This window comes from Hylaeus anthracinus, unplaced genomic scaffold (assembly GCF_026225885.1).
Source record: "Hylaeus anthracinus isolate JK02 unplaced genomic scaffold, UHH_iyHylAnth1.0_haploid 5, whole genome shotgun sequence".
NCBI classification, from domain to species: domain Eukaryota; kingdom Metazoa; phylum Arthropoda; class Insecta; order Hymenoptera; family Colletidae; genus Hylaeus; species Hylaeus anthracinus.
Window position 1 is genome coordinate 7,585,043 of NW_026535322.1, and position 11,251 is coordinate 7,596,293.

The window sequence follows — 11,251 nt, forward strand, 5'->3', positions numbered from 1 at the left end:
CGCGCTGCATCACCTTAGCCTCGTGTTAAGCACACGGTGACGCAACGCGGTATTTTATAAACAGTTTGAAACAATCGCACACTGCACATTGTTGCATGGTTTTCGCGAAACACTTTTTAGTTCGTCATTTTACTCGACAAGTTTCTTGAATTTGTCAAAAAGACATTCAACGAAAAGAGTCATATAAGAATGTAGTTGATAGAAATACGACGATGGCTCGGTAGAAAAGCGGTGGCTAATCCAAAGGTCTCAAAAAGCTACACGAACCAACGAAGCGTAAACTGAGTTTTCAACGCGCAGCGTGCAATGCAACGTGGTATATAGTTCGCTGCGTCACCATTGCGCTGAGTTTGCGCCTAGCTTAAAACGAAGCAACCGTAGAGGCTATCTGCGTAGCGTAAGCAAACTTATGTACCGAGGTATCGTGCAAAATTGAAGAGAAAATGAATGAGAGAATGCGACAGAGAGAAAGAGAGAGAGAGAGGGAGTGAATGCATGCGCGTACGAGTGTGGAAACGAGAGACAGGAGGGCCGATAAAAAGAGCACAATTGATCGTAGCAATACTTACAGAGGCTGTACGTGATATTTTTTAGTCCGAGGCAGGTAGTTCCTACCTTTGATGTCAAGTTGATTACGGCACTCGTTTAAGGGTTTGCAACCCTAATGCAAAGGGACTTTCATTAGACGAAAGAATAAATTGAAGGAAAAAAAGAACGATGAATGGTGGAAAAACAACGACAATTGATACTTTCTCACGCAGATACGATCTCTTTGTTTGTTAACAATTAGTGCTCTCGATCTTCGGTCGTTGCGTTAATTCCTTCGTGTCCTGCATCTGAACAGAACATTCTTTTTCTTTTTAGTAACGGAGGATACAACGCGCTTAAGCAAAATAAAAATTGATAGTATTCATTGTAACTTAAAATGATTATTTTCGGTTACAATTTTTATAATCGGTAAAAAATACAATGCGGTAGGCATGGAGGGATAAACGAATTAATTTCGCGAGTGAACTGCTGGAGAGCCTTTTTTTTATCTTCTCGCGGCTTGATTTGGTCGTCGAATTCGTCGTCTGAGCGCAGAGATGGGCAAACATTCGTTCGAATAAAAAAAAAATCAAGTAAAGAAACGAATAAAAGAACTCTTGTAATATTACGTTTACGAAGTTTGCTCTATCGAGCAGGTATTCGGAGAATCCTTACGCATTTTTCAGATCTTTTATGCATAGAAAGAATTCATGTTTCCAAGCAGACCTGGGCAAATTTTTTATTGAAATAAAAATAAAAAGATTATCGAAACAATGTCGTATCAAAAGTGCCCAGGTCTCTGTTTCCAAGTATTAGGTTGTCCCAAAAGTTTCTTTCTAATTATTGATAAGTAATACATGTACAATAGTTAATGTTTTATATTACATTACTGAATTGTGCACGATTCATTTTGCTGCGTTACTGTTACAACATGAATACCTATGAAATTAGATCGTCTATTTATACAGGGTGCGGCAGAAATAACTCCCACATTTTAAAAAACTATTGAAAAATAAAAATTGGTACGAGATAACACCAGATACTTTTTATTTCTTAAATCTAGATATAAAAAAAGTTTTTTTTTTACTTTATGTTTTAAAAATTATGTCGTCCAAATGGTGGCCGTTACGGGCGATACACATTTGAACATCATCTGCAAAATTTCGCGCTGACGACGCCCTGTATGGACCGTAGCTCGGCGGATTGAAGTCCATGTGCCTTTTTTCTGTGGGGATACCTCAAGGCCGAGGTTTTCAAACATCGTCCTTGGTCCTTGAATTGAAGGAGGCCATCCAAAAGGAAATTGAAAGAATTTCCCCCGAAATGCTAGCGAGAGTGATGGAAAACTTTCAAGAACGAATCCAAATGTGTATCGCCCGTAAAGGCAACATAAAGTAAAAAACATAAAGTAAAAAATACTCTTTTATATCTAGGTTTAAGAAATAAAAAGTTTCTGGTGGTATCTCGTTCCACTTTTTTTCAATCGTTTTTTTGTAACCCTCGGACACCGGGCGTTCGCATGAACGACGGAGCCGGGTCACTATTGAGGAATCGAAATCCAAGTCCTTACGCGCTACAAAAGAAGGCTTAAAATCAAATTTTTCTATGCAAATATTATTATCATATTAATAATGCCTCGTAACCAATTGTTTTTGTTAATATTTTGTCCCGAAAACTACTTCTTTTGCAATAAAGTTCGAAACGTTTCACATGTAAACACATGTCTCGACACTTTCGATGACAGAGAAATAAGACTTGGAAATTAACGTCGGGAAAATGACCCAGCGCCGGTGCCGGAGGGTTAAAATGTGGGAGTTATTTCTGCAGCACCCTGTATAAACATACGACCGCATAAAATAATTGAGTGCAACTCGCGAAAGAAACTTTCGGGACAACCTGATACAAAGGACAAACCTGTATCGACATAGAGCTTGCGCGTACGTCAAGGTAAATATTTTCCAATCGAATATTTTTGCCCCCCCCCGATCTCTGCGCCGAGTGCCGATCGTTGCTCTCTTTTTTTTTTGGTATTCGTTGTCTGTCACAGTTGGACGCGATCGATACGTTGGAAAACGCTTGCTCAATTTCCCGACAACTATTTTTGGACGATGTTTTGCGGACGTGGAGAAATTGGTTCCGAACACGAACGCGTTTATTATTCTCGGTCGGTGCGTAACGTTTCTGGCCAGTCAGCGAATTGTATTGCTGGCCTCTCGATTCCTTTCGGTCAGCCAGATGAGCGAAATTGGACCAATGCGCGGAGAAAAAGAAAGATGGACGTTTCGTTGCGAAATCGAACGCCTGCGATATCAGGACCGTGCCTAGGTAGCCTAGAGCCTGGGACTATAACACGTAAATATGGATGTTCTTTAGTATAGTAAACGAAATTTTACTCTCGAATTTTTTTAGAGAAAACTGTCGGTTTGAACGCTTTGATAACTCAGATCGAACCGATTCGTTAACATTATCTCTCGAGATACAAACGTAACAAGGGAGTAAATGTTTTACAGTTAAGGGGTAATATATCTTGGAATCGTTGCTTACTTTGAAAGGACGTCTAATTTTTTAAGGTGCTCCTCGTGTCTCCCCCGCCCAGTCACGGCCCTGTACTGTAATCGCGTTTTACCCAACACTCTAGCGTGTCGCACGCTTGCATTTATCCAATTTCATTGTCGACGACCAAGCCACGAAACCTTTTTCACGCAACGCTTTTACTCGAAACGGAAATCCATGAAGCTACTCTGAAATTCTTAAAAGCGAACCGTCGTCTCACGCACTTTTGTCTATCGTTCGTTACGTTTTATTTTTTACGATTCTCGTTATAGCTACACAGATTACACACGAAGAAAAAGCGGAAGTACGAAACAATACGTCGAATAGCAATTGTAGTAGTGGATAATGAATAAAAAAAAAAAAAAAAAAAAAAAATTTTCTAGTATACCATACCTCGAGAAACGCGTAACACTGTACTGTTTATCGTATGTATGCAACATGCAAATGCAAAAAAATATATGTGTTGATGTGTAATAATGCCGTGTTTTTATTTATAGTGCCTGCCGTTGATGGCGAATCTTCCCTCGCGTGTTCGCGAGCCATCAGTACGTTTCCTTTCATTACCATCGCTCGTTGTATTCTTACTTAATGCAATTTCTACGCATTTTATCTCTCGCCGATCGTTCTACGCATCGCGAGTTTTCCTTTATCGCACGAGGAAGAGAACGAATCGCAACGCTGCGGAAAATGCAATCCGCGATTTAGATCGCTGAATAATGCAAACCGAAAAATCCCCTGGTTATAACAATATCAGAACAATATATTCAAAAAGAAAAATTCGAAGCGAAGAAAAGAGCGATTTTGATATTTAGCATAGCGATAGACTATCACGTGTGCTTGAGATCTACTTGAAATTATTTGACTTATGCTGTAGGTGCGAACGAAATTTTCACCATTCTTGCAATTTCAGGTGTACTAGGGGATAAAAAAAATTCGATGCATATATGCAAACAATTCTACTCCATTTGAGTACCACGCATACTGGGTTTCGTTGAATTTGCATTGTGCAATCGGGGGATATTGGCAACGAAAAAAAAAAAACGTATTTGCGTCTGTATTTATTGGACAGCCGAGCACGGTTAGATTTGGTTTTATTTTAATTGGAAATCTCTCGCAAATCGATAATAATTTCATAAAGATGCAACGAGATGTACAGGGTGTCCCAAAAATCGGAGAGGAGCCGGAAATGGGGGGTAGCTGAGACGATTCTGAACAAAAATTTCCTTTGCAAAAATGTCGGATGCGGCTTCGTTAAGGAGATATTAAGCGAAAACCCCGACCAATCAGAGCGCGCGTAGACCGTTGGAGCGGCCGCGGTAGCGAAGGTTACGCGTTGGCGGCCGCGCTTGTACGCGAACAAGTGACTCGACGTGCATCGAAGGACATTGACGCTGCCGTCTAGCGCGAAGCCTTCGCTACCGCGGCCGCTCGAACGGTCTACGCGCGCTCTGATTGGTCGGGGTTTTCTCTTAATATCTCCTTAACGAAGCCCCATCCGACATTTTTGCAAAGGAAATTGTTGTTCAGAATCGTCTCAGCTACCCCCCATTTCCGGCTCCTCCCCGACTTTTGGGACACCCTGTATAAGCCCTTTGGTGCAGAAATCAATTCTTTGTTTTTTGTAGCTCCAGTTTAAGTGGAAGACCTAGGGTCATAAATGATTGAACATACAGTCGCAGAATGAATTTCTACGCCTAATGTGTGAAATATTTCGTATTTATATTAGGTTGTCTCGAAAGTTTCTTTCGTAATTTGCACTCATTTCTTTTGTGCGGTAGTGTTTATATAAATAGACAATCCAATTCTTAGATGTTGATGTTGTAATAGCAATGGAGCAAAATGAATCGTGCACAATTCAGTAATGTAATATAAAACATAAAATGTTGTGCATGTATTACTTATTAATACACATGTGGGTGACAGTGCTTTCCACTGAAGACCTAACGAAATTAATTCCGAATGTCACGCATCAAAGGAAATGAATTTAAACCAAATCCATGAATTTTGATGAAATTACAAGAATAAATACGACGATAAATGTTTGATTATGCAGTCTCCAATAGTTTAAATAATATTTCATTTTAGTAGAAACTTTAAAGAATATTTGTTTGGCAGTCAACGTGTTAATAAAGCGTAAGAAACTTTTGGGACAACCTGATACTAAACATAACCTCAATCGGCTCGTATTTGTATCATTTATGCATATCGCGTCACCGACCGCGCCATCGATCGTCGCGCCACCCAAAGTATGTATACGCGACGCGTAGTCTGGTCACAACACTCGTCGTTGGTCTCGGGCTCCGGGAAGACTTCCTGAACTTTGAAAATCAATGCCAATGTTCAGCTGTTGTGCGATAGGTGGGCCAAAGAGAGAGAAACGGGAGAGCTCGGGAACAAGCAGGACGAAGTGGGGAAGAGAGCAGGGGGAAAACGGGAAAAGCGGCATATTGATCTGTCTCTTCCAGACGGCTCGAATGCCAGCCACGCTTCGCTGTCTGCGCAACGGGTTCGCCATTAAAGGGGATAGACGTAGGGCAATCCCATACGTTATCGTATCGTTGGATCTTCAATTTTATATTTAATTTCTTTATCGATTTATCTGCCTAGTTCGCACGTGTGTGATATTGCACTTGGTACCAGTGATGGGAAAAACCCTAGGCTTCGAATAAATCTGAAGTTTGCCGATATGTTTCTCTTGTTTCCTTCTTTGGAAAATGTTCAAAAGAGGAAATGAGACAAACGTGTCGGCAAACTTCAGATTTATTCGAAGCCTAGGGTTTTGCCCATCACTGCTTGGTACAAATCAGTATTACATGTATTTGCACATTCCTATCACAGTTCGTCTACTGCCAAGTTTCGATAACAATCTTGAATCTTGATTTGTAAATAACGTATTTTATGATTTCTTTACTGTATGGAAGCAATCGCGCTTGGCACAAATGAGTATTATACGTGTTTGTACACTGTAAAGTGCGACACGAGAGTCGCGGAATGGCTTTTATGCTCTTTAGTGCAGTGTTTTCCAAACTAGAGGGCGCGACCTACAGGAAGATCGTGTCGCAGTTCAAGGGAGAACTTGGAAAAGAATCTTTTAAATTAAGGAAACGTGGATACCATAAGTATCCCTCTATTAGATTAAAATTTAATAATCGTAGAAACATATTTTTCTCGTATACACTTATGTATTTGAACCCCGATCATTTCATTTATCCGAATTTCATTCCAAGTACTTTGTTTATGTAACACGTCGATACGAATCGCAGTAAACATTTATTTATTAGCACGAGTGTGTTGCAACCATTTAACTTGCCAATCGATTCCATTATAACAATACGCTACGTTCGATTACTTAAAATTGAATCAGTCGAAAACGATCAAAACAACGTAATTACTTAATATTGATAATCGTGTATATTTCAAGCGCGGAAATTTCTCTCGTTTTTCTGAAAGTGAAACATACAAATACACAAAATCTGTAGTCTAATACATTGTTCTGGAATTTATCTCGTGGCGTGCTTAATCTGCGGCTGCGATATCGACTCGAAACGTGTCGATATCGAAAGTAGGGATCGTCGATGAGAAATTCCAAGTTCACGTGGACATTTCTCGCCAATGAGTGATTTCACCGTGAAAGGAATTTCATCGGCGAGTGGTATTCGAGCCATGCTTCGACAACTCGATGATTTGCGATTAGTGTACGTGAGAAATGATAGGAACACGCGCCCTTGGAAACGGAACTTGGCCATCGCGACTCGCCGAGCAACTTTTTCGTCTATCGTGAATTGCACACGATTCGTGGAACCATACGTGTCTCGGTGGTGGAACCTCTTGTTCGATCGCGGTATAGTGCTCGAACGTTCCATTAGGCGTGCGATGCATGGGTAACCCGGGAAAGTTGACTAACCGTAGTCTTAAAGGGGATGGACTAGGGCTACGAGGAGCATCGTTTAATTGTAACAGTACGATGAAACGGACGAAGAAAACATATATACAGTGACTCCCAGAAATATTCGGACACTAGTGTATGGTTAGCTTTGTGACTTAATATCGTAGTTATTAAAAAAGAAATTGTCTTCGTTACTTTTTCCACGAATAAGTCGTTTATTAATGTTATTAAAGATGTATACATTAATCCAAAAATTTACATAAATCACATAACTGCAATAAACAAACGAAGGAATATCAGATTTTCGGGTACGATAAAACACGGAGGAGGCATTGTAACGGCGTGGTGATGCATTTCGACTTCCGGCGTTGGCAATTTAGTTTTTATCGATGGCATCATGGTTAAGGATGCTTATTTGAATCTTTTAAAAGGCAATTTAAAACAAAGTGCAGAAAAAATTAGGATTGCTGAAGATTTTAAATTTTACCAGGATAATGATTCTAAACATAAGCCGCGCATTGTCTAAGAATTTTTATTGTATAATTGCCCCAAAGTCCTTCAGGGTGCTCCAAAATTATGGAAACAGTCAAATATTTCCAAAATGGAACATTTGTGAGAAAAATGGTTTAGAGAAATGTTTTAGGGTTTCAAAAATTCTATCGAATGATCGTGTCCGTTTGACCTTCAAAGGATCGGTCAAAGTCACGTCAAGGTCGACATGATTTTTTTAACGGAACACCTCATTTTTTATCATGCACTGTGAAAGCTGGCTATGAGACCTTTTCGAAACACTAGTTTCAAACATTTTTTTTATACGCGATAGACGGCGCTGTAATCGGAAATCGGGAAGTTCCTTGTGTAGTCCGTTAAGGGTCGCACACAAAATAAACATGAATAGCTATATGAATTAAGCGAGCAACGATAACCAGCTAGTTATTAAAGTCGTTGCAAGGTATCGAAGATGAAAAACTGAATCGAAAGAAATTAGAAATAAAAATATTGCTCGCGTTCACTGAAATCCGAATCGATCTATTCGATAATTGTTAATAACGCATTTGATATAGTTTATATATAGTTGTGCGTATATCGTGTATATTTTAATAATAATAACAAGTAAATAGTAGTCGAAGATCGTGAAAGAAGTCTGAAAGCATATTAAATTATACTGTTAGATGATTCACCTTGCGCGATCACGATCCTATGCGCTGGTACATTCGCTTTAAAATGGCGTCGCGAATTACGTAGGTACCTTTGACGTATCGTTTTATTGATCAGAGGCCTCCGGAAGTATTAAAGCAGGAAGTCCGTTGCAGATGCAACGACGTCACCTACCAACCGATTCTCTCCTGCTGTAGCTTTCTGTAAAAGTATTCGATCGGTCGTCGCTTGTGAATGTATTGATCCTGCTCTGGACGGAATCAGGTCTCCAGGAAACGGGGAAACTTTAATACCTTCCAAACGTCATTCAAACGTTATCCAATCTGTCCATCATTTTAATAAGATATAATCGTTATTGAACATTCTTTATTCTAAACAAAAATATTATGTAGATATACATGTACGTAATAACCACAGAAATAGGTGTACTTGGTATTAGGTTGTCCGAAAAGTTTCTTTCGTTTTATTAATAAGTAATACATACACGATATTTTATGTCTAATGTTACATTATTGATATACATATATATATATATATATGAAAATTGAAGAATTTATATTGGGTTGTCCTAAAAGTTTCTTTCGTAATGTGCACTCAATTATTTTGTGCGGTGGTGTTTATATAAATAGACAATCTAATTTCATAGATATTCATGTTGTAACAATAATGGAGCAAAATGAATCGTACACAATTCAATAATGTAACATTAGACATAAAATATCGTGTATGTATTACTTATTAATAAAACGAGAGAAACTTTTGGGACAACCTGATAGATGTTACAGAGACTAACAGATTATTTATACACAATATAAAAAAAAAAAGTTCTAAAATTGTCCCTTCCCCTATTTCTTCACGCAACATTTTATTTTACCTCTTCTCGTGAAAGAAAATGCGAGCCACGTTCTTTTCCAAGCAACAACCGTTATTATTACGATCGTTATTAGTACGATCGAGTAGTAACCGTTATTAGTACGATCTTTATTTATGTTTCGACCCTAAGCGCCAAGGTTCGTTACATCATTTTCAATCATTTTACAAAAACTAACTAAATATTCATAGTTTTGCTAAACGTAACACGAAATATTCTTCGTTCTCCATCTCGAGTTCGACATCCAGTGCCAAGATCTAACCATGCTGCTTCCATTTTACTAACAGCTACGATTAATCGGTTACAGGAAAGATCACGACACATTGGAGTACCTGGATCTACGTAAGGAGACCGTTCCTCGTTCATCCGCGTCTTGTCACTCGAAAATGCATTCTCGATCTGTCTGCGATTGTTATTGTAAAATTGTCACGCCGAGAACCCATCGAAAAAACGAAATTCAATCAGAGAGAGGCCGTGCCAGACTCGTAGCGTCGAAGAGATCAATTTCCAAGACGGACGCCATCAGGAGCGCGAGGAAGGTTCCATCGACCCCAGCGACTCTCGTCGACGAAGATCAGGTATTTATTATTTATTACGACGAAACAACGGGCTATTAATTACTGGTTAAAAGCAGTGTCGATCCAGGCGTTTCTTTAATTATCAATTAAAGCTTTGACCAAGTATAATAGAGGTGAACGTTTGGATTTTAGGCGGACAGTAAAAGATCCACCTTTACGCTACCAATTTCGCCCATCCTTAGCCCACAGACGTCGGCGGCTCTTGAAGACGTGGAAAGATTGGTCAAGGATGCCCAGATTCAAATCAAGGGGATAAGCATGGTCGCTAATTCGAATCGAGTCCCAACAAACTTCAACACGTAAGTCATCAGACGTTCCCTTTCGTGGTTACAAAAACTTGAAATAATATGTTCGCTTATATTCGATATATTCAATAATTAGGGGTGCGCGGGATTCCTGAAAATATTCGGAATTCCCGAAAATAATCTGGATTCCCGAGTTTATGCGGGATCCCGAGTTGATTCGGGATTCCCGAGGATACACGAGATCCCGCACAAATCCGGGATTCCCGAGAATGTACGGGATCTCGAAAATGTTCGGGATTCCGGACAATGTACGGGCTATAGAATAATATTTGGGATTTCCGAAAGTGTTGTTATTCTTGAAAATTTCAGCAATCCGAATAAACGGGATCTCGAAATTCCCGGGAATCCCGAACATTTACGGGATCTCGAAATTCTCGGGAATCCCGGATGGTTTCGGGATCCTGGAAATTCACGTGAATCCCGGATGTATTCGGGATTCTGAAATTCTCGGAATTCTGTCCCGATCGCGGGAGGAATTCCCGTCCCGACCTGGATCCCGCACACCCCTATCAATAATATATTCGTAATAAATTATTATATTATTTAATATTATATATGTATTGTACCATGTGTATAATATAATAATATAATAATCTATTATTTCAAGATTTTGTAACCCATATTCGTGGTTGAATCATTTGCGTCACTCTATAATTCTATAATAACGCTGTCGGAAAGCTCGGAAAAGTTAACCGAGCTTTACTTGGCTCGCATAATTCGGGCAAGTTAATAAATGGGATGCATAATTGCCCCAGAGGAATGAACAGTACGATAAATGTTAACAATTATAGTTTTTATTCATAGCATTCATTGCATTTGTATTTTGCTATATATAAAAGCACTAACGGCAGTTAATGGACCCAAAAACGGTATCGCCATCTAGCGGCGGGGTCCAAACTAATTTTTGACATATTCACATTTTAATTATTTATTTATTTAGATTATTAAAAGTTTACATCGTAATTATCGAAATTAATATTTTAATTGTTTATATGTACACTAATAATTGACTGTTATTAAGTTATTTAAAGAACTATTATTTATTTTAAATAATTTTAAATAAATAAAAATACCAAAAAATGTGGCGCCATCTCTCGGCAAACCCCCTAAGTTTGTCGTGAAATAGTTTCCACCTTGGCCCGTTGGATGGCGCTACAAACATCAAACATTTTTAAACACAAATTCTTTACTTTTCTCTATATATAAATGTAATTTTACATCGTAATTATCAAAATTCAACTAATAATTGTCGATTAGAGCACTAATGATAGTCTAATGCTTAGTTATTTAAATAAATAAAAATACCGAAAATGTGGCGCCATCTCTCGGCAAACCCTCCAAGTTTGTCGTGGAACAGTTTCCACCTTGGGCC

At 38.9% G+C, this 11,251-nt stretch overlaps 1 protein-coding gene and 1 long non-coding RNA gene across 6 annotated transcripts in view; one reads left to right on the forward strand and one right to left on the reverse strand.

The window, feature by feature from the left end:
* LOC128895501 (uncharacterized) overlaps positions 1-11,251 on the forward strand; it is a 66,686-nt gene that overhangs the window by 48,738 nt on the left and 6,697 nt on the right. For 3 of the 5 annotated variants that reach the window (XM_054158139.1, XM_054158141.1, XM_054158140.1), the window contains exons 4-5: positions 9,304-9,574; positions 9,707-9,873. In XM_054158139.1, coding sequence (XP_054014114.1) covers positions 9,304-9,574; positions 9,707-9,873 — 438 coding nt within the window. Of the gene's footprint in view, positions 1-5,378; positions 5,440-5,919; positions 6,188-9,303; positions 9,575-9,706; positions 9,874-11,251 lie in introns of those variants that run through there. The other 2 variants (XM_054158144.1, XM_054158142.1) reach the window with 2 other exon arrangements.
* Positions 242-1,912, reverse strand: LOC128895516 (uncharacterized). The gene is made up of 2 exons (XR_008461812.1): positions 1,766-1,912; positions 242-1,722 (listed from the first exon to the last, which is right to left on the reverse strand). It is a non-coding gene; the product is annotated as an uncharacterized LOC128895516 (long non-coding RNA).